The 21,292-nt window shown below is 49.0% G+C and overlaps 2 protein-coding genes and 1 long non-coding RNA gene across 6 annotated transcripts; 1 reads left to right on the plus strand and 2 right to left on the minus strand.

Moving 5' to 3' along the window:
• Positions 1-88: 88 nt before the first annotated feature.
• On the minus strand, positions 89-8,398 carry nmnat3 (nicotinamide nucleotide adenylyltransferase 3). 4 transcript variants are annotated; one of them, XM_084706723.1, is made up of 6 exons: positions 8,241-8,299; positions 6,396-6,436; positions 4,939-5,090; positions 3,032-3,215; positions 2,060-2,178; positions 89-933 (listed from the first exon to the last, which is right to left on the minus strand). In XM_084706723.1, the coding sequence occupies exons 3-6, from the start codon at positions 5,048-5,050 to the stop codon at positions 488-490; spliced, it is 861 nt and encodes a 286-aa protein (XP_084562849.1). In that variant the 5' UTR covers positions 5,051-5,090; positions 6,396-6,436; positions 8,241-8,299; the 3' UTR covers positions 89-487. The 4 variants fall into 4 exon arrangements, with proteins under 4 accessions (XP_084562849.1, XP_084562848.1, XP_084562847.1 ...); XM_084706722.1 differs by having other exon boundaries at positions 6,374-6,436; positions 8,241-8,298; XM_084706721.1 differs by lacking the exon at positions 6,396-6,436 and having other exon boundaries at positions 8,241-8,398.
• On the plus strand, positions 6,464-7,423 carry LOC146272171 (uncharacterized). The gene is made up of 2 exons (XR_014767095.1): positions 6,464-6,953; positions 7,269-7,423. It is a non-coding gene; the product is annotated as an uncharacterized LOC146272171 (long non-coding RNA).
• Positions 8,399-10,788: 2,390 nt separating the features above from the next.
• On the minus strand, positions 10,789-21,163 carry LOC146272172 (SPRY domain-containing SOCS box protein 4-like). The gene is made up of 5 exons (XM_084706720.1): positions 20,952-21,163; positions 19,364-19,428; positions 15,713-15,805; positions 14,876-15,609; positions 10,789-11,907 (listed from the first exon to the last, which is right to left on the minus strand). Exons 3-5 carry the CDS (start codon positions 15,715-15,717, stop codon positions 11,780-11,782), a joined length of 867 nt encoding a protein of 288 aa, XP_084562846.1. The 5' UTR covers positions 15,718-15,805; positions 19,364-19,428; positions 20,952-21,163; the 3' UTR covers positions 10,789-11,779.
• Positions 21,164-21,292: the final 129 nt, after the last annotated feature.

The following is a 21,292-nucleotide window of genomic DNA, read 5'->3' on the forward strand; positions in this document are numbered from 1 at the left end:
CCTTAACGGCGCGAAAAAGAAGAACAGCGGGGAAAGTCTGTATCCAGGCTGCAAATTTGTTAGCAGACAATAACAAAAGACACATTCAGTGATTCCAAACACAGGACGCTTTAGTAAGCAGTTCACACACCGTTTCATGGAAATCCATCTAAATTAATATATAATTCTCGATCCTAATATTATGATAATCCAAAATACAATTTATGGCGACAACTCACTACTTCGTTCATCAGTTAGTGCTTCCCCACTCTTAATGTCTTCATGTTTTCTAGCTGTTTGTGCTTGAGAACTTCATCATCTTACTGGTAAGCCAGTCCCTGGCCTGACATACTCTGCTCTCTGCTTCTGACAAATGTTCATTTCTTGAATGAAGGAGATGTGGCACCCAAGGAGTGGTCTAGTATGATGTGTAGACGACTCAACAGGTTAAATCTGCCTCTTTGTTATCAGTCTATAGTCTGAGTCTGGCTCCCTGCTTGGTGAGGGGTCAGGGCCGCCTGCTTGGTGAGGGGTCAGGGCCGCCTGCTTGGTGAGGGGTCAGGGCCGCCTGCTTGGTGAGGGGTCTGAGTGGGGTTCCCTGGTTGAGCATCTCGCTATCGTGTGTGTAGAGGTGGTGTTGCTGGATGTACTCCAGGACGTTGTCAGGGAGCAGGTAGCGCACGCTCTGCCCACGCCGCAGGCCCCGCCGCACTTCGGTGGCGCTGATCTCGTTTCGGATCCACTCCCGGACCAGGAAGATGTTCTGCCGGTGTCGGGACAGCGTGTCGGACCGGTGCACGGCCCACTCCGTCTGCAGGGCTCCCCGGCTCACGCACACCAGGCCGAAGCGTCCGGCCAGCTCCTCCACGTGGGCCTCCAGCCACAGGCCCGGCACGCTGAACGAGTCCAGGAAGTCGGCGCCGCACAGCAGCTTCAGCTGGGGGGCTGCAGGGTCTGGAGGGGGAGGGGGCCGGCGTTAGACTGCTAACGTGCGTGTACGAGGGCTAACGTAGCCTAGCGTAGCCTCAGGTGGATGTACACGGCCAACATAATGTACATGTGATGATGTTGTCATCAGTCAGCCAGAGGAAAGAGAACATTCATGAGATCAGTTCTGCTTCCAGCTAATGCTAATACTCTTTAGCAGCGGTGCACTAGCTAGCGTATTATCAGGTAGGTAAAGCACAAGCACGCTACAACAGCTGATCCTGTAGCACCAGCCGCTAATACAGGCAGCATGGGGTTAAAGGTCAAGCTCCTGAGCAGGATCAGGTAACCAGTCAGCCTGCCTGGAAATACAGGAACTTTTGTGTTTTCAAGAAGAAACAAAATTGATGACAGTTTTGAAGCTGATTCCATGACCTATGATTATGATATTTATGATCTTGTTAAACTATTGTGATTTATTTTACTATGTTACATTTGTCTGTGGTCTGTAATGGTGTAATAAAAAATCTCAATGAGCTCTTAGTGGTTAAATTAAGATTGAATTAAAGAAACAGAATTTAGACTGAGGTTTTAGTGTGACTGCACTGAATAATGATTACCTTAACTAATAAATGCAGTTTTTGATGATTAGGGTTAGGGTATGTAGAGTCAGGGTATGTAGGGTCAGGGTATGTAGGGTCAGGGTATGTAGGGTCAGGGTATGTAGGGTCAGGGTATGTAGAGTCAGGGTATGTAGAGTCAGGGTATGTAGAGTCAGGGTATGTAGAGTCAGGGTATGTAGAGTCAGGGTATGTAGAGTCAGGGTATGTAGGGTCAGGGTATGTAGAGTCAGGGTATGTAGAGTCAGGGTATGTAGAGTCAGGGTATGTAGAGTCAGGGTATGTAGGGTCAGGGTATGTAGAGTCAGGGTATGTTGAGTCAGGGTATGTAGAGTCAGGGTATGTAGAGTCAGGGTATGTAGGGTCAGGGTATGTAGAGTCAGGGTATGTAGAGTCAGGGTATGTAGAGTCAGGGTATGTAGGGTCAGGGTATGTAGAGTCAGGGTATGTAGAGTCAGGGTATGTAGGGTCAGGGTATGTAGAGTCAGGGTATGTAGAGTCAGGGTATGTAGAGTCAGGGTATGTGGTCTTACTAGGGGGTTGAGAGGACATGCTGTCTCTGTCCTTCAAGTTCTGTTGGCACCCTGGACCCTCCTGTTGGTACCCTGGACCCTCCTGTTGGTACTGCTTCAGGATCCTCCCATAGTGGTACCTGATACAACACACACACACACACACGAGTATCACTGAGAAAGTCATGAACTGATCCACTGTTAGAGAAAAGCTTCTTACTAAAGTTCCAACGTGTATTAAGATGTTAATACAGTACATCTTACAGTACATGCGCATACGGTATGAACAGGGTAAGGGTCCCCTTCCTCCATCCTCAGCTTTCATACTGCCTCTCACATCCCTCCCATCTCTTCCTCTCTCCCTCCTCCTCCCATCCCTCCCTCCATTTCCTCCTCCCATCCCTCCCACCCTCCATCTCTCCCTTCTCCTCCCATCCCTCCATCTCTCCCTCCTCCTCCCATCCCTCCCTCCATCTCTCCCTCCTCCCATCCCTCCCTCCTCCTCCCATCCCTCCCTCAATCTCTTCCTCCTCCTCCCATCCCTCCTCCCATCCCTCCCTCCTCCTCCCATCCCTCCTCCCATCCCTCCCTCCTCCTCCCATCCCTCCCTCCATCTCTCCCTCCTTCCATCCGTCCCTCCTTCCATCCCTCCCTCCCTCCATCTCTCCTTAATCAGCTCCTTGTTGCACAACACAGCTTAGAAACTGCCCTCACACACAAGGATTTAGATATAGGTCATGTGTATGAGTGTGTGGTGTTAGGGAAGAGTGTTGTACAATGAGATTTGTGTTTGTGCACATGTGACGTGTGTGAGTGTGTGTGTTAAGTGACATCACAGGGAAGTCTGGCATAATCCCAACTAATCTTACATCACTGTTGTGCAAGAGCTCTGGAAGGTTCTAGAACTTGGTAGGTTCTGTTGTGAAGGTTCGAGAACTGGGTTGGTTCTACAGTGACGGTTCTTGACTTGGATAGATTCTAGGAGGGGCTGACCTCAAGGTGACCACTGTCTCCGTCCAATCAGGCTGCTGGCTTTCCCAGTCGTCCACAGACACCCAATCAGAGCTCTGCAGTGCCAGCTTCGCCATGGCAACGCGGTGCTTCGCCAATACCAGGCCCTGCTTGCTGTAGCCGTCACTTACTGGGGACACGATCCCACCCACCACCTTGTACTGGCCTAAAGGAGGGAAATACAGCAGTGATTGATAGTTCTAAAACAAACTGTAATAAATACTCTGTTGTGATTGGATGTTTAGGAACATGTGCAGGACTGTGTGTGTATGACCTGTGAAGGTTTGTAGGCGTGTGTGACCTGTGTAGGTGTGTGTGTGACCTGTGTAGGTGTGTGTGTGACCTGTGCAGGTGTGTGTGTGACCTGTGCAGGTGTGTGTGTGTGACCTGTGCAGGTGTGTGTGTGGGTATGGAGAGAGATTTCTCATGGTCTGTCATTTGTAAATCAACAATTCGCGTGTGAAGTGTTGAATCTGCATCTTTGGATTGCCCAATGTACACGTGCAATCCTTGTTCCAATGATGTAATTTTGAGACATTCTTTTCGGTCTTTTGCGATCCACACACAAATACCCTTTTGATCCACAAACACTCCGATGATGAGTCATAGAACCAACACAGGCTTTCCTTTGACTGAGCTATTAGCCCGATTTGCTAGCTAACCAGCCATGTCACTGTCCCAAAATCGAGATCAAGATTTCCACGAACAAAGTATCGGCTATATACTAGTACTAGGCTACAGTACGGCCGCAACCTGTGGAGCGAGGTGAATAGCAAATGGGATGTGAGATGAGCGGTGTGTGCAGGTGTGTGACCTGTGCAGGTGTGTGCAGGTGTGTATTAAAGAATGTATAATACGTTACAGTACAATTCATGAACTGTAATCACCAGCTGCATCACAGGCACGGCACTATCTATAATTCCAGTTGTTAATATTTGTGGCATCTTAATCACCGAATGCATCACGGGCACTGTGCACTAGTGAATATTGCAACAGGAACAATGTTCAAACGACTTAATAAAGGATGCATGTCTTAAAGTTATGCATTGTGCTTATTTAAGTTCTGTCTTATGAACTTAAAAGGTTTTTGCCTGCTCCCACACTGTACTCACCTAGGAGCATTGTCTGGGGGTTGCCTTTTTCTCTCCTCCTCTCTCCTCATGTTATGCTGTAACCTTTCTATTTGGTGCCGAAAATGGCTGCCTAGGTAGGCTCTCCTGCCAGAGTAAATTCCTTGTCTTTGCAAACCTTCATGGCAAATAAACACCAACTCTGATTCTAAGTGTGCCCAGGCTGAAACATTATGTCTCACACAGGGCGGGGGGAGAAAGAGGAACAATGAAGACGAGTCTCGACCACAGAGTTTGGGAAAATGGCTGTATTTTGTGTCTCTATCTCTTAATTTTCAGAAAAAATCTTGAAACCGCGCTGAGACAGACCCGAGCAGGTGGGATGCATGGGGAAGAACAAACTCCCTGATGCAGGGGAGAACAAGCTCAACCCTCTTTTCATCTTTTCATCTTACTGCACTGTATACTATGTGCTGGGGCAGGGACAGATAGCCAGTTGGACTTCATGAACCAACCCAAAACTCTGCTGCAGGCAGGGAAACGTAGACAGCCCCAAAGCTCTGTACTCGTTGATTTCCAACTGCTGCATTAAAGCTGATATTATCGGACCTCTGCGACTCCAGACCACTCTTTCTAGAACACAGACTTGTATCATTGAATACTATCATTACATATTGGAATAGACACAAAGACTTTAAATCCTTCAGTGTGCAGGTGTGTGTGCAGGTGTGAGTGCAGGTGTGAGTGCAGGTGTGAGTGCAGGTGTGAGTGCAGGTGTGTGTACAGGTGTGTGTACAGGTGTGTGTACAGGTGTGTGACCTGTGCCGTGCAGGTGGTCCCTGGCCAGCTCAAACAGCCTCATGTGCTGGTTGGTGATGGGGTTGAAGGAGCCACACGCAAGTAGCACCAGGGGCGCCCGCACAGCGGCCATGTTGTCTTCCTCCTCACGCTGAGAGGGGCCTCAGACAACACTGGGGGGAGGGAGGGAGGGGGGGGGAGAGAGAGAGGGAGGGAGAGAGAGAGGGGGGAGAGAGAGGGAGGGAGAGAGAGGGAGGGAGAGAGGGGGGAGAGAGAGGGAGGGGGGGGGGGAGAGAAGGGAGGGGGGGAGAGAGGGAGGGAGAGAGAGGGAGGGGGGGGGAGAGGGGAGAGAAGGGAGGTGAGAGAGAGGGAGGGGGGGGAGAGGGGAGAGAAGGGAGGTGAGAGAGAGGGAGGGGGGGGGAGAGGGGAGAGAAGGGAGGTGAGAGAGAGGGAGGGGGGGGGGAGAAGGGAGGTGAGAGAGAGGGAGGGAGAGAGGGGGGAGAGAAGGGAGGTGAGAGAGAGGGAGGGGGGGGGGAGAGGGAGAGAAGGGAGGTGAGAGAGAGGGAGGGAGAGAGGGGGGAGAGAAGAGAGGTGAGAGAGAGAGAGGGAGGGGGGGGAGAGGGGAGGTGAGAGAGAGGGAGGGGGGGGAGAGGGGAGGTGAGAGAGAGGGAGGGAGAGAGGGGGGAGAGAAGGGAGGTGAGAGAGAGGGAGGGGGGGGGGAGAGGGGAGGTGAGAGAGAGGGAGGGAGAGAGGGGGGAGAGAAGGGAGGTGAGAGAGAGGGAGGGGGGGAGAGGGGAGGTGAGAGAGAGGGAGGGAGAGAGGGGGGAGAGAAGGGAGGTGAGAGAGAGGGAGGGAGAGAGGGGGGAGAGAAGGGAGGTGAGAGAGAGGGAGGGAGAGAGGGGGAGAGAAGGGAGGTGAGAGAGAGGGAGGGGGGCGGAGAGGGGAGAGAAGAGAGGTGAGAGAGAGGGAGGGGGGGGGGAGAAGGGAGGTGAGAGAGAGGGAGGGAGAGGGGGAGAGAAGGGAGGTGAGAGAGAGGGAGGGAGAGAGGGGGAGAGAAGGGAGGTGAGAGAGAGGGAGGGGGGGGGAGAGGGGGAGAGAAGAGAGGTGAGAGAGAGGGAGGGGGGGGAGAAGGGAGGTGAGAGAGAGGGAGGGAGAGAGGGGGGAGAGAAGGGAGGTGAGAGAGAGGGAGGGGGGGGGGAGAGGGGAGAGAAGGGAGGTGAGAGAGAGGGAGGGGGGGAGAGGGGAGAGAAGGGAGGTGAGAGAGAGGGAGGGGGGGGGGAGAGGGGAGAAAAGGGAGGTGAGAGAGAGGGAGGGGGGGGGGAGAGGGGAGAAAAGGGAGGTGAGAGAGAGGGAGGGAGGGAAGAGAAGGGGAGGTAACAGTGGTCACTACATCAGGTGATTTTACATAAACAGATTGCCAACGTTGCCATCAACGTTGCTTTCTGGCAGGCATTACCGTAGCATTCGGACTCGCTCACCCAGACTGGACTACAGTTTCTTTCCAAGGGCCATCAGGCTTCTGAATGAACATTGATATGGACACTGATACACTGTCAACACTCATACTAGTCACTTTACACCCAGAGCTGCAACGAATAGTTAACAAAATCGACTACGTCTATTGTGAAAAATTGTCGATGTGGATTTTTATCGTTGACGAATCATATATTATATATATATTATAAAAAGCTTCAGAGCTGCCGGTAATTTTTATTCAGCATTGCAATGCACTACCGGAAGTGCAGGGGTAGTGTCGCTTACACTGTCGCACCAAGGCATAGACATACAGACACCAAGGCAAAGAAGAAGAACGTTTTGGAACAGAGTGTGGGAGAGCCGAAACAAGTTCATTCACTCTATGAACAAGTTAGACCGAGAGCTTCAAAAGTCTGGGATTATTTGACCAGCAAACCAAATTAAAAAGTACAATGCAACATCTGCAAAATAGAATTAGCATTTGATTCCAGCACCGCAGCAATGCAGGAACATTTGAACCGGAGGCATCCTGGAGCCACCACGTCTTTTCCTGCTGATGAGTACGTTAAGTTAACTGTCTAAGTAACGTTAGTCTTGTCAACTTATCGTAAGATTTAGGCTTACATGTTGGAAAACAGAACGTCTCATGGAGGATGCTTGCTAACACTATTTCAGTTAATAATCAGATTAGCCTGTCTTTTTGTTCGTTCTGAATAGTTAACCTCCTCCACTTAGCATTCGTCAAACTAAATATTGTGGAAAAACATAAGTTCATATCAACACCATTACGAGAGATCTACTCTAGCATAATACAAAAATATGATACTAGAGCCTATATTAATTAAAACTTTGTGTTTTTTCTCTTTCTCTTTTAGTACGAAAGGCGTGTGGACGAGTTGGTCCCGAAGAGAGGCTCATGCACCCCTAAGCATATTTGCACTTTAATTTGTATTACTATTTTGTTTATTTATAATGATGTTTACATGTTTACACAATTTGTAACTCAAATACATTTGAATTCTAATTTCAACATTTTGTCATTCTTTTTTTTTTTGGGGGGGGGGGGGGAAATAATCATTAGATTAGTCCATTAATCAAAGAAAAAAATAGTAGATAGATTAGTCGATTACCAAAATAATCGTTAGTTGCAGCCCTACTTTACACACTGTCTCTTCAGTTACTGGTTGCACTTTCAGCAATATTGCACTAATTGTACCCTACTTGTCTCTAGGTTAGTGTGGGTTATAAGGTTAGTGTAGGTCATGTGTATCAGAGGTTTAGTATACTTACGTACTGTATATTATTTTTTGTATTTAGGAGGTTTATTATATTATATGTTATCTTATCATAGGTGTAATTTATGTTCTGAGGACTTGTATGTCATGTTATGCCAAAGAAAAAAGTAAGAAAAAAAGTAGAGGGCTACTTATGTCTCAACTGTGACTAAAGTTGCATAGTTTATCTATATCATTGGAAATGTCGTAAACCTATAGGCGTTATAGATGCCGTGATGAGTTAGTAAACTAACTATAGTATTAGTGTGACGTTAGACAGCTGGTTACCTCGCTAGTTTTGCTCGATATTGGTTGACAGTCAGACCTACTCTGACATAGGTTACACAGTGTGGAGAAGGGCCGTAACTTTAGCTTGCTTAACAGGTGTGGATTTGACATAGATGACTGTCTACCTAGCTAGCAACATAACGAATTAGCTACAAGGATCGATTAACATTATTTCTGTTCGACGACAGCAGACACTAAATCAAACTGATATGCCGTGTTATTGTTAGACTATCTAAAACAACCATGACTGCCGAGCAGTAACATTATGTTTAAAGCTAAGTTTACCGTTCTCGAACAGTGGACAGTTTGCATAAGGGATCCATGCCCGGCGTCGGTGTCACAGCGTCAAGTGTCCCCGGTTCTGCGGAACGTCAGTTCAACAGTTTTGTACTGAAGAACGGCGCCATGGCGACATCTACTGGACCATGTTGGGCAGTGCCGGTCCTAGCACATTTGGCGCCCTCGGCAAGATTTACCACCAGCACCCCCCAACTCCCCCCCTCCACCCCCGGACTGCTCTGGTGTTGAGACATCACACAGTAACGGAAATGCTGTGCCTCGGTGCTGGCAGGGTCAGAGCCGTCGCTCTCTATGGACTGCTCCTAACATAAAAGATCCTTTAGCAAGGGTTTGGCCTGGTAATCAACAATTCGTCATGGCAATATACACCACAAATACACTTTTTTATTTATATTGATTAAAAAACGTCTAATCTGTCTCATTGACCAGGGCTGCAGCATCGTTAAGCGGGGAAGCAACAGGCTGAGGGATAACTCAATAACTGAACTCACATGGTTTCTCTGTCTTCAACCCTCTCTCACTTCCTTTCTCTCTCGCCTTTAAGTGACCAAGATAGGTGTTCAAACAAATCTGTCTCTCTTCCTTCCGTCTTTCCACACAAACACATTAACACGTAAACACACACATTCACCTAACACTGCTGAGACACCAGTCAGGTAACACTGCAGAGAGACCAGTCAGGTAACACTGCAGGTACCAGTCAGGTAACACTGCAGAGAGACCAGTCAGGTAACACTGCAGAGAGACCAGTCAGGTAACACTGCAGAGACACCAGTCAGGTAACACTGCAGAGAGACCAGTCAGGTAACACTGCAGAGACACCAGTCAGGTAACACTGCAGGTACCAGTCAGGTAACACTGCAGAGACCAGTCAGGTAACACTGCAGAGAGACCAGTCAGGTAACACTGCAGAGAGACCAGTCTGGTAACACTGCAGAGAGACCAATCAGGTAACACTGCAGAGACCAGTCAGGTAACACTGCAGAGACCAGTCAGGTAACACTGCAGAGAGACCAGTCAGGTAACACTGCACAGACCAGTCAGGTAACACTGCAGAGAGACCAGTCAGGTAACACTGCACAGACCAGTCAGGTAACACTGCAGAGACACCAGTCAGGTAACACTGCAGAGAGACCAGTCAGGTAACACTGCAGAGACCAGTCAGGTAACACTGCAGAGACCAGTCAGGTAACACTGCAGAGAGACCAGTCAGGTAACACTGCAGAGACCAGTCAGGTAACACTGCAGAGACCAGTCAGGTAACACTGCAGAGAGACTAGTCAGGTGACACTGCAGAGACACCAGTCAGGTAACACTGCAGAGACCAGTCAGGTAACACTGCACAGACCAGTCAGGTAACACTGCAGAGAGACCAGTCAGGTAACACTGCAGAGACCAGTCAGGTAACACTGCACAGACCAGTCAGGTAACACTGCAGAGAGACCAGTCAGGTAACACTGCACAGACCAGTCAGGTAACACTGCAGAGACACCAGTCAGGTAACAGAAACATCTCACATACTGATGACTAAAATGACAAAAAACATCACACATACATGTTAGATACATCTCGCACACTTGTGACACACTTACATGTTACATGTAGAGACTCTTGAATCTAAACCCTGAAAAACTGGATTTGATATCAGTTTTTCTTTTCTTCTTTGATTTAATAAAGGTTTGGTCATTGCAACTTTCTGTATTCTGACCAATAAAGATTTGTTTAACAACTGTCTGTATTCTGACCAATAAAGACTTGTTTAACTGTCTGTATTCTGACCCCCAAAAAATTATTTTACAGCCGTCTTCTCCAAGCTGCTGTATGTGTCTCTGTCGTTCTGATAAAGACAGCACAATATGTTTACTTATTAAGGTATGAGTTATGCTAACCAACAGTATAACCTAACTAAACCTCTACAATGATTACTATCATAATATAATACTTATATAATACTATCATAATATAATATTTATATAATACTATCATAATATAATAGTTACTAGCAGCTTTCAAGTGTATTTGTTGTTAGTCTTCCTGTCACTAGAGGGCAGCGCTGAACTGTGCTGGAGTTAGGTACTGCTGGCAGCTGTGCTGCATCCCTCTCCAGCTGCATCATCATTCCACCCTCCCTCTCAACACTGTTTATGGAGCTGATACTTATATCAACCACCCCCCCTCATTCTCCCTGTAACAGGCCTTGAGTCTGTTCCTACACACACACTCTCAGACACACACCCTCAGACACACACACACACCCTCAGACACGCACACATTGCATAGCAGTACAGGACTTCCCACACACACAAACACACATCAGCAGTGACAGCAGTGCTGTCAGCTGACTGCAGCTCTTCTTTATCTTCCTCGGTTACGATCCCCTGACTGCAGTCTGTGTCCTGTAGCCTGACTGCAGACTGCACCCTCAGGAACACACACCCTCTGGAACACACACACACCCTGAGGAACACACACCCTGAGGAACACACACCCTGAGGAACACACACCCTGAGGAACACACACCCTGAGGAACACATCGTGGCCACAGAGGAGCTTCACTCTCTGGTTTTTATTGATCCGCTACATTCTGTGTCTGTCTGGGCTGGACACACCAGCAACAACTAGAATAATAATAACAATAATAATAATAACATCAATAATAATGATAGTAATAATAATAAAAGCAGCATCCTGACTTACATGATCACAGTCATCATCATCCTCATCATCCCCTCCTCTGAAGGGTGGATGTCCTGAGCTCATCATGATAAATTACCTCAGTCTCATCATCACCCTCAGGACAAGCTTACATTAACAGAGAAACTACAAATTCTGATTCAAAAAAGTGACGCTATTTTAAGGAAAAATACGTATTGATGTGTGTGTGTTTGCATACTATGTTGGAGTGTCTGTGTGCGTGAGTGCAGACTAAGTATATGTGTGTGTTTATGTACTACATTGTGTGTGCATGTGTGTTGCATACTATATTAGTGTGTGTGCGTACTACGTTAGTGTGTGTGGGTCTCCAGTGTTACCATCATATGAGGGTCCTGACCACATCAGGAAGCTGCTGTCTATGTGGTACAATTAGACCAGGACTAGACCAGGACTAGACCAGGATTAGACCAGGACTAGACCAGGACTAGACCAGGACTAGACCAGGACTAGACCCGGACTAGACCAGGACTAGACCCGGACTAGACCAGGACTAGACCAGGACTAGACCAGGACTAGACCCACTCCATGGTTCTGTCTGCTGTGACGGGGCCCCAGGGAAGCTGGTATGGTTACCATGGTGACAGATGATGTGGTTACCATGGTGAAAGGCCTCCAGGGTATGAGTGTGCTTATCTGGTTGCAGTTCTGAGTCCAGCCAGCAGGGGAGCTAGTGTCCTCACCCAGCCTGGGACGCTGGGACTGTCAATCATCCATGAGGAAAGGGAGTGAGGAAGGGGCCAGAGGGCCTCGTTCAGGAGGTAGTCCTTGAGGGCCTTGGGTGAGGGGAGGAGAGCGTAGGTGAGGGGAGGTTACTGGTACTGCAGATAGTCCCTGAGTGCGGGAGGCAGGGGGAGGGAGGGGATGGTGTGCAGACGGTCTCTACCCAGAGCCAGACGCGCTGCTCTCCTGCACAGCTCCGCCAGGGGGAGGGGCTCCGCTGGGGGCAGGAGGAAGGCAAAGGTTAGTATGTGATGTCATCAGATCAGGGTTAGGGCTAACCAATCAGAGACAGACAGAGAGGGCACATATTAACCACATCTCACTCTCACTAGGGGGGGAGGAAGTGGAGGAGACGGAGTAAGAGGAGGAGGGGGAGGAGGGGGGAGGGAGAGGAAGAGGAGGGGGAGGAAGAGGAGGAGAGGGAGAGGCAGGCTGGAGCAGACAGCTCATCTTATAGCTACTTAAATGTGAGTTTACTGGTTAAATGCTGTAACATTAACATCTGTAGTCTCTCTCTCTCCCTCTCTTTCTCTCTTTCCTTGCTGTCTCTTGCTCTATTCTTCCTCCTCTCTGCTGGTGTTAATCAGATGGGCAATATGGCAGAATATAACAGTCATATATACCCCGACACACACACACACACACTCACACATGCACACTCATTCTGATGGGAAAACAGAAATGATTCAACCAGCTCATGACTGAGACAGGCGGAGGGGAGGGAGTGTGGAGGGTTAGAGAGTGCGGAAGGTTAGGGTTGTAAAGTGTGGAGGGTTAGGGAGTGTGGAGGGTTAGGATTAGAGAGTGTGGAGGGTTAGGGAGTGTGGAGGGTTAGGGTTAGAGAGTGTGGAGGCAGATGTAATATAAAATTAGTATTATAGAAATTCCACCACACAGACACACCACAACAATTGCACTTATGACAACTCAGAGGAAAGGTGTGTCATACAGAAGACAAACACTCGCTCACACACATGCACACATAGAGCAGTTCCAGACAGCTGAGGACAGCAGCATTGAGTCACCAGTGGTCACCCCAGCAGCAAACAGACGCTCAGTTTCACTGTTCATGGAGGAAGAGAGAAAGAGAATCAGGGAGAGTCAGAGAGAGAGAGACACAGGAAGAGTCAAGGAGAGAGAGACTCAGGGAGAGTCAGAGGGAGAGACTCACGGAGTCAAGGAGAGAGAGACTATGGGAGAGTCAGAGAGAGAGACTCAGGGAGTCAAGGAGAGAGAGACTCAGGGAGAGTCAGACAGAGAGACTCAGGGAGAGTCAGAGAGAGAGACTCAGGGAGTCAAGGAGAGAAAGACTCAGGGAGAGTCAGAGAGAGAGACTCAGGGAGTCAAGAAGGGAGAGACTCAGGGAGGGTCAGAGAGAGAAACTCAGGGAGTCAAGGAGAGAGAGACTCACGGAGAGTCAGAGAGAGAGACTCAGGGAGAGTCAGAGAGAGAGACTCAGGGAGTCAAGTAGGGATGTAACGATATCAAAATCTCACGGTACGATACAATTTCGATATTGACCTCACGGTACAATATTTATTGCGATATTGTGAAAAAGCTCACGGTATTGTTAAATAGCTCACGATAGTGTTTGTGATGATAATAGCAAAAAAAATACTGACATTTTAAAAAAGTGTGAAGCGTGTGTCCTTGCTATTCTCCGACATGCACTCTAACAATCACTGCTGAAAGACGGCCTATTTTTGTCCTATTTTCCGTAAAGCAATACAGTTAGGCTACTTAAAGTATGTTCTATTAATGGCAGAATTATGCCAATTAATAATTGACATAACAACTTATTGTAAATGGTCAGTAGCCTAGCCTATCGATCAAGGTACTCGAAAGCATGTACACTGTCGGCTTCATTTGATCTTGATAGGCTAAGCATTCTTTAGCAAATAATAACAGTATACCCACTGTTAACTAAAACTACTTCAGCATAATAATGCACCTAAAATACAAACGTGAGCAAGGGCAGCAATCGCTATCGAATCAACAGGCATGCAATTCTGCTAGCAGGGGAAGAATACAAACAACGAAAATCACCAGTTTAAATTAGCAATAACTGTAGACTAATACAATAACAGGCTTTAATGAACTGAAAACACAAGTTATACGATTTACAGTTCTCAAAGACGCACACACGCAATCTCAACTGCGCTGTGAAGCGCGTGTCCTTGCTATTCTCCGACATGCACTCTAACAATCACTGCTGATAGACGGCCTAAAATCTTGTACAGCCCTATTTCTGATACCGTGGCGGCAGAAATGTAGCCGTGGCGGGCCGCCACGACAAAATCAACATAGGGGAAACACTGATGGTTGTTGTGACGACGCAGCGCAAAGGATCATGGTCTATGTAGTTAACAATGATTTGTTCCGCGGGACTGTGTTTATTCCTCTTGCTTTTTGACGGACACCTGTCCTTTTAATATTGTAACCCAACCACGACGATATCGAGACACGTTTACCACCGCGATAGCGCGATATCGTCAATATCGTTACATCCCTAGAGTCAAGGAGAGAGAGACTCAGGGAGAGTCAGAGAGAGAGACTCAGGGAGAGTCAGAGAGAGAGACTCAGGGAGTCAAGGAGAGAGAGACTCAGGGAGAGTCAGAGAGAGAGACTCAGGGAGAGTCAGAGAGAGAGACTCAGGGAGAGTCAGAGAGAGAGACTCAGGGAGTCAAGGAGAGAGAGACTCAGGGAGAGTCAGAGAGAGAGACTCAGGGAGAGTCAGAGAGAGAGACTCAGGGAGAGTCAGAGAGAGAGACTCAGGGAGAGTCAGAGAGAGAGACTCAGGGAGTCAAGGAGAGAGAGACTCAGGGAGAGTCAGAGAGAGAGACTCAGGGAGAGTCAGAGAGAGAGACTCAGGGAGTCAAGGAGAGAGAGACTCAGGGAGAGTCAGAGAGAAAGACTCAGGGAGAGTCAGAGAGAGAGACTCAGGGAGAGTCAGAGAGAGAGACTCAGGGAGTCAAGGAGAGAGAGAGACTCAGGGAGAGTCAGAGAGAGAGACTCAGGGAGAGTCAGAGAGAGAGACTCAGGGAGTCAAGGAGAGAGAGACTCAGGGAGTCAAGGAGAGAGAGACTCAGGGAGAGTCAGAGAGAGAGACTCAGGGAGAGTCAGAGAGAGAGACTCAGGGAGAGTCAGAGAGAGAGACTCAGGGAGAGTCAGAGAGAGAGACTCACGGTCCAGCCCGTTGATGTAGCACATGGAGATCTCGCAGTGACCCCACACGGCGCTCACCACTGGGTACAGCTTCCTGCCCCGCAGCCCACTGAAGGCCACACCCAGAAAGTGTCCGTCGGCCAGGAAGCTGAGAGTGCCCTCGTCCATGTCCAGCGCCACCAGCAGCGCGTCCGGAAGCGCCCAGCCCTCCTCGCCCTCCAGGGGGCGTGGGTACGACGCCAGTGAGCCCAGCGGACGGTTCTTGCTGTCGTGGCACAGCCTTTTCCTGCCCAGGTCCCACCCCCACGATTCCATGTTGCTGCCCACCAGGGCCGTGTACCCCACCGAGTGCAGCGGGGCCTCGGCCGTGGCCACGCCCACCACGGCATGTGTGCCGCGCTGGCGTGCGGGCCAGGTGACCCTCCAGACGTGCAGGCCGCGGGTGAAGCCCACGCGGCCCCGGATGGCGTCGGTGCTCTGGGCCACCGGGTGGCGGTGCAGCGTGAGCGGGTCGTCCTCCTTCAGGAACACGTTGAGTGAGCGGTCGTCAGGGTTCCAGGCGTGGAGCAGCTGCACCTCGGGCCCTACCGGGGGCATGTCCAATAGGAGGTCGAGGCGGGCGGGGCGTGAGGAGTCTGGGCCAATCAGAGGAGTAGGGGGACGGTGGCGTTGAGTGGAGGGGTGGTAAGAGGGGGGGCAGGCCTCGCCTCGACCCTCCACCGGCTTCAGCCCCCCGGAGACCTTCTGACCCATGCTGGGGGGGGGGGGGGGGGGGGGGGGGGGGGGGGGGGAGAGAGGGTGATGGGGGAGGGTGGGGGGGTTGGTGTGGGGAGGTGCTCTTCTACAGCCTATGCTACCTCATTAATGTGGGTTTGGAGAAAGACTTCCTGTGCCACAGGAAGTGAGCTGAGCCGACGTAGGATGTAATCTCCGTCTCATGCCAGACAGTCCTGAAGAGAGAGAGAAAGTGAAAGAGAGAGGAGACAGGAAGTGACAGCATCTTGTTAGCATAATGGAAAATTAACAAGCTCATCTGATGACCAAGTCTGAATAAACAACAAAATATTTAGCATACAGTAAAAAACTGAGTGTGTAAAATCTACAGCTGCAATTTAAGGACTTCAAACATGGCCGACACAAACTTCCTTAGAAACTGCTGCTCATTGTTATGTCATCTTTCATATTGAAAGGAGTGTGTGTGTGTGAAGGACTGTGTGTGTGTGTGTGTGAGAGTGGGTGTGTGTGAGTGGGTGAGCAGGCAGGCAGGCAGGCAGACAGAAGATTATGTAGATAGGCTAGAAGTCAGCCTACAGAGAGGAGGTTGACACCCTGACATCATGGTGTCAGGACAATAAACTCTCTCAACATCAGCAAGACCAAGGAGATGATTGTGGACTATAGGAGGCAGCAGGAGGAGGAGCACGCACGCACCCCTACTCATCAACGGATCTGAAGTGGAGAAGGTCAGCTGCTTCAAGTTCCTCGGGGTGAACATCAGCAACGACCTCACCTGGTCTGTTCACACAGACAAGGTGGTCAAATCGGCCAGTATGTAGCCTGTGTATGGTGAAACTCACTCCTCAAGTATGTAACAGGGCACCCGCATCTGTGAATTGATAACTTTTCGTTGGCGTAGTTGGTAGTGGTGGCGCTTGGGAAGTCAGAGGTGGTGAGTTCGACTCCCCGTGGGAGTGGACGGATGCCCATATACCTCTGACGGAACTTGCAAGACCAGTCTGTTACACGTAAGCGTCTCTTCTTCCTGAGGAGACTGAAGAAGTTTGGTATGGACACAGTCATCCTCTCTAACCTTTACAGATGCACTATAGAGAGCATTCTGACTGGTTGTGTTACAGTGTGGTATGGGAGCTGCACAGACAGGGACCGCAAGGCCCTACGAAGTGTGGTCCGTTCTGCTGAGTTCATCATCGGCAGGAAGCTCCCAGCCCTACAGGACTGTCACTTTCAGCTACTGGTTGCACTATCAGTAACATTGCACTACTGTACCTCGCCACCAGGCTCCTGTATGGTCATTGACATAGTCACTGATCTGCAATTTTGCACTATTATGCTGTACTCCACTTAGGTTAGAATAGGTTATAGGGTTGAAATAGGTTTTATGTGCATTTAGGGTTAGTATATTATCGTATTATACTATTGTATTATTTATTCTTATCTGTAATTTAGGAAGTTTTTGTATTAGGGTTAGTATAGTCGATTATTTATTGCTATCTGTATATTTAGGAAGTTTCACTTTTTTAAACTCAGCATAGATGTAAATTATGTTCTGTGTACTTATATGTTATGTTATGCCAGGTGCTTGCGTTGTCTTGTCTTAAGAATTTCAGTGCCAAGTCTGACTTTGTGTTGTTCTGTGTACCTGACAAATAAAAGACTTGAACTTGAACTAGAAATCAGCAAGCTAAAAATATGGTAACACTAGCAGGCAGTTCCTTACTCACACACAACCACAGGTACACACACACACACATACACAACCACAGGTACACACATACACACACACACACACACACACAACTACAGGTACACACACACACACACAACCACAGGTACACACACACACACACACATACATACACACACACACAACCACAGGTACACACACACACACACACACGCACACACAACCACAGGATGACATGATGCTGGAGAGGAAACGGGGACCAGACGGCTAGACGGATGACCCACACTCTTCCCTCCCTCTCCCTCTCCCCCTCCCTCTCCCCCTCCCTCTCCCCCTCCCTCTCCCTCCCTCCCCCCCTCATAAAAATATTAATTATACATTACAGAACATTTCAAGAAATAATATTAATGTTACTGTTTAATTTAAACTACAATGTTATAACCTAATCATTTACCATAGGGAGTACTGTACCCTCCTACTCTGGGTTTGATTTGCCTCCAGGAGGCCACCCAACAACTTCCTTCTGCCACCCCAAATGAAAATCTCTAGATCCCCCCTGGGCAGGGGGGATTGTGCCACTATTGAATGGAAGGTTCTGGTAAAGTGACATCACTTGTCACAATTTCGTCTAGAGTCAATATTGGTGTGTGTGCATGTATACAGTGTGTGTATGTGTGAGTCAATGAGGGTGTCCACACCCGGATGGCTCCACTACATCCCAGGCTCCGCCCACTAGCACAGCTGGGCGGAGCTGAATATTATGGAATGGCGTCACAGGGGCATAGACCTCTGACCTTTGTTGTCACGGTAACCGTTGCATGGAAACCTCTCCTATGGTGCAGCAATATAGTCACCATCTGCTGTTTACTCTCTTCCCCTCTCCCTCCCTCCCTCCCTCCCTCTCTCTCTCTCTCTCTCTCTCCCCCCTCTCTCTCTCTCTTCCCCTCTCCATCCCTCCCTCTCTCTCTCTCTCTCTCTCTTCCCCTCTCCATCCCTCCCTCTCTCTCTCTCTCTCTCTCTCTCTCTCTCTCTCTCTCTCTCTCTCTCTCTCCCCCTCTCTCTCTCTCTTCCCCTCTCCATCCCTCCCTCTCCCTCTCTCTCTCTCTCTCTCTTTCCCTCTCCATCCCTCCCTCTCTCTCTCTCTCTCTCTCTCTCTCTCTCTCTCTCTCTCTCTCTCTCTCTCTCTCTCTCTCTCTCTCTCTCTCTCTCTCTCTCTCTCTCTCTCTCTCTCTCTCTCTCTCTCTCTCTCTCTCTCTCTCTCTCTCTCTCTCCCCATCTCTCCCTTTCTCCTTTGCTCCATCCATCGTTCTACTCTCACCTTCTCTCTCTCCATCCCTCCTTCTTTATCTCTATCCCTCCTTCTCCATCCCTCCCTCCCTCTCTCCATCTAACTTTCTACTCTGACGAGGGTGGAGGTCTTGGGCTGGTTTCTTAGGGGCTGGGTTTGAAGTGGATGTAACATTTTACTCACTCATTTTCCCTTACTCACGGGCCTGATAAGGACCAGGGATGCTACGAGGCAGTCTAAACAAAGTCTCACTGAAGGATAAGTCCTTAAAAGGTGTGTGTGTGTTATAGTGCAGACTATACACTGTCTGTTCGTCTAAACAGCCCCATGTCTACCTAGCAGAGAATACTGCCCGGTTTAAGAACCAGACTAGACTAGTCTAGACCAGAGCAGAGAGAGAGGGAGAAGGGGGGGGGTGAACAAGAGAGAGGGAGGTAGAGGGACATAGAGGGAGATAGGGAGAAGGTCTCTTATGTAGAAAGCTGATCCCCTGATCTCATCAAGCAGGGTTACCGACGGCAACTAGGATGAGCAGCTGACAGACACGCCCACTCCCTCTTACCTTAACTTTCCCCACACACACACACCTTCTCTTACATACACACACACTCTTTCACACACATACCTTCTCTTACATACACACACACTCTTTCACACACACACCTTCTCTTACATACACACACACTCTGTCACACACATACACAAACACTCTCACACACACATACTCTCACACATTCACAAACACTGACTCTCGACACTCACACTCTCACAAACATGGTGATGGGAGGCCGTTACCTGCTAGCTGCTATAACAACCTCATCTCCATCCAGGTTAGGGTCAGGGGTCAGACAGGTATGAGCCTGTAACAGACGGACAGGACAGAGGGATTGAGTTGTCATGACAACCAAAAGATACAAAACTAGGAGAAAGGAGATTAGTCCAGTTGTCTGAAATCATTTTTCATTGGTGAAGGAAGACCTCTGATGTGAGTGAGTGATTGAGTGTATATGTATGTGGTTGTGTGTGAAGGGAATTAGCAGGGTAATCCCACTGGGATTAGAGAGAGATCTGGGCCAGTGGCTCAATCTCACCCTGTTCTGTCTCCACACAGTCCTCCACTCTGGAGAGCGGGAGTGTGTGTGTGAGTGACTGAAAGAGAGTGTGTGAGTGAAAGAGAGAGAGAGGTGTGTGTGTGTCTTCTCCAGTTTCCCTGACCCCTGCTAAATCTCTGTAATTCAGGGTTTAGCTCAAATTCAGCCTGATCATTCACCTGGTCCAGACCCTACCTCCCCACCTGGTCCAGACCCTACTTCCCCACCTGGTCCTTTAAAGGTCATTTATGTGTTTTAACAGGAGAGAAAGGGAGAGAGAGAGAGATTGTGGGGAGCGTCAGGAGACAGATAAATGACCCCCTGTCACCATTAAGATCCATCCCTCCTTCTCATTACTTCTTCCATTCACTCTCTGTCTCCCCTCTGGCCTGGACTGTTCATCACATACACACACAAACACACATACCCCCTTTACTGGAATTGTTAGTTACCCAAATTAAGGGGAGCTATATGTGACACCTGGACCCTCCCAAAGGACTCCCAAATCTCTCTCCCCCCCACACACACACATGCAACCACACACACAGAACCCAGCTGCTCTCTGCCTCTATGAACAATGACAGCCAGCTGTACCACCGTCTACCCCAAACCGGGACTTCCCCTCCTCTCCATCCACCTCTCCTCTACTCAACACTCACACCACCCAATACTATGCCATACACACACATCATACTGTACTCCCCCCCCCCACACACACACACACATCACCCTATACTGTACCACACACACACACATCACCCTATACTGTACCACACACACACACACATAACCCAATACGGTACCACACACACACACACACACCACATCCTGTATAACACACACACCACCCTATACTGACTGTGGACACCCACAGGCTTCATGTACTTACTTATTTACTGTCAATAACTCTTCCCTCACACGCACACACAGTTTCATCAAACTCCATCAAGTGTAAAACGTGACGACTGACTGACCAGCTCTCCGGCGGTTTGATCGTTAGAAAAGGCGTTAGAATAGAACACACGAAGGAGCAGTATGGTTGCTAAAGTGGATTCCCTTCTTAATCTGAACATAACCGCTAAATATTATAACAATTGTCTAAAAATACAGAGAAATCAACTTTGTAGTCCAGTCCTACACCGCTGACCCGAGGCTGTTATTGGAGCTCCTACAGGTATCAAGTTAACGGAAAACAACGAGAATTTTGCAGTTTCATGTTTGAGATGACGGTTGAGAGCAGACGGGTTCTTTTCACCTCAGCTGCCGTTACTGTAGCGTACTGTAAACATTACCTCTCACCGCGGAGACGTGGACTTGGCGACACTATCAAACGTCCAGGAAAGGTCTCTCCCAACCGAAACTGGCGGACCATTCCCCGGTAATCATCCGTATGCTCACCGGAGGCTCCGGTAATCGGTAACAATGTGACAGTCCTCGAGAGCACGTTCAGTTCTTTGTTACTTTAGATCAGCTCGCGCAGCTGAGGCTATGTAGCCAGCCAGTTCGTGAGCTCAGCAGGGCACGCGCTGATTGGCGGAGTCACATGTGAGAAAGAAGTCGAGACAGGGTACACTCGTTTTGTTTCACAGCTTCGGCGTCAAAACCGTAGACTTAATCGAGCTGACCACAAACG

Source organism: Hypomesus nipponensis, chromosome 10 (genome assembly GCF_054491055.1).
Source record: "Hypomesus nipponensis isolate SF chromosome 10, ASM5449105v1, whole genome shotgun sequence".
In the NCBI taxonomy this organism is placed as follows: Eukaryota; Metazoa; Chordata; class Actinopteri; order Osmeriformes; family Osmeridae; genus Hypomesus; species Hypomesus nipponensis.

Coding starts and splice junctions, on each gene's coding strand:
- nmnat3 (XM_084706721.1), bottom strand. CDS start 5,050: ATGGCCGCTGTGCGGGCGCCCCTGGTGCTACTTGCGTGTGGCTCCTTC. Junction 3,216..4,938: donor GGACCACCTGCACGGCACAG/GTCACACACCTG, acceptor TCCCTCCTTTAG/GCCAGTACAAGGTGGTGGGT. Junction 934..2,059: donor CATGTCCTCTCAACCCCCTA/GTAAGACCACAT, acceptor CTCCCCCTCCAG/ACCCTGCAGCCCCCCAGCTG.
- LOC146272172 (XM_084706720.1), bottom strand. Junction 11,908..14,875: donor CTACATCAACGGGCTGGACC/GTGAGTCTCTCT, acceptor TCCTGCCCCCAG/CGGAGCCCCTCCCCCTGGCG.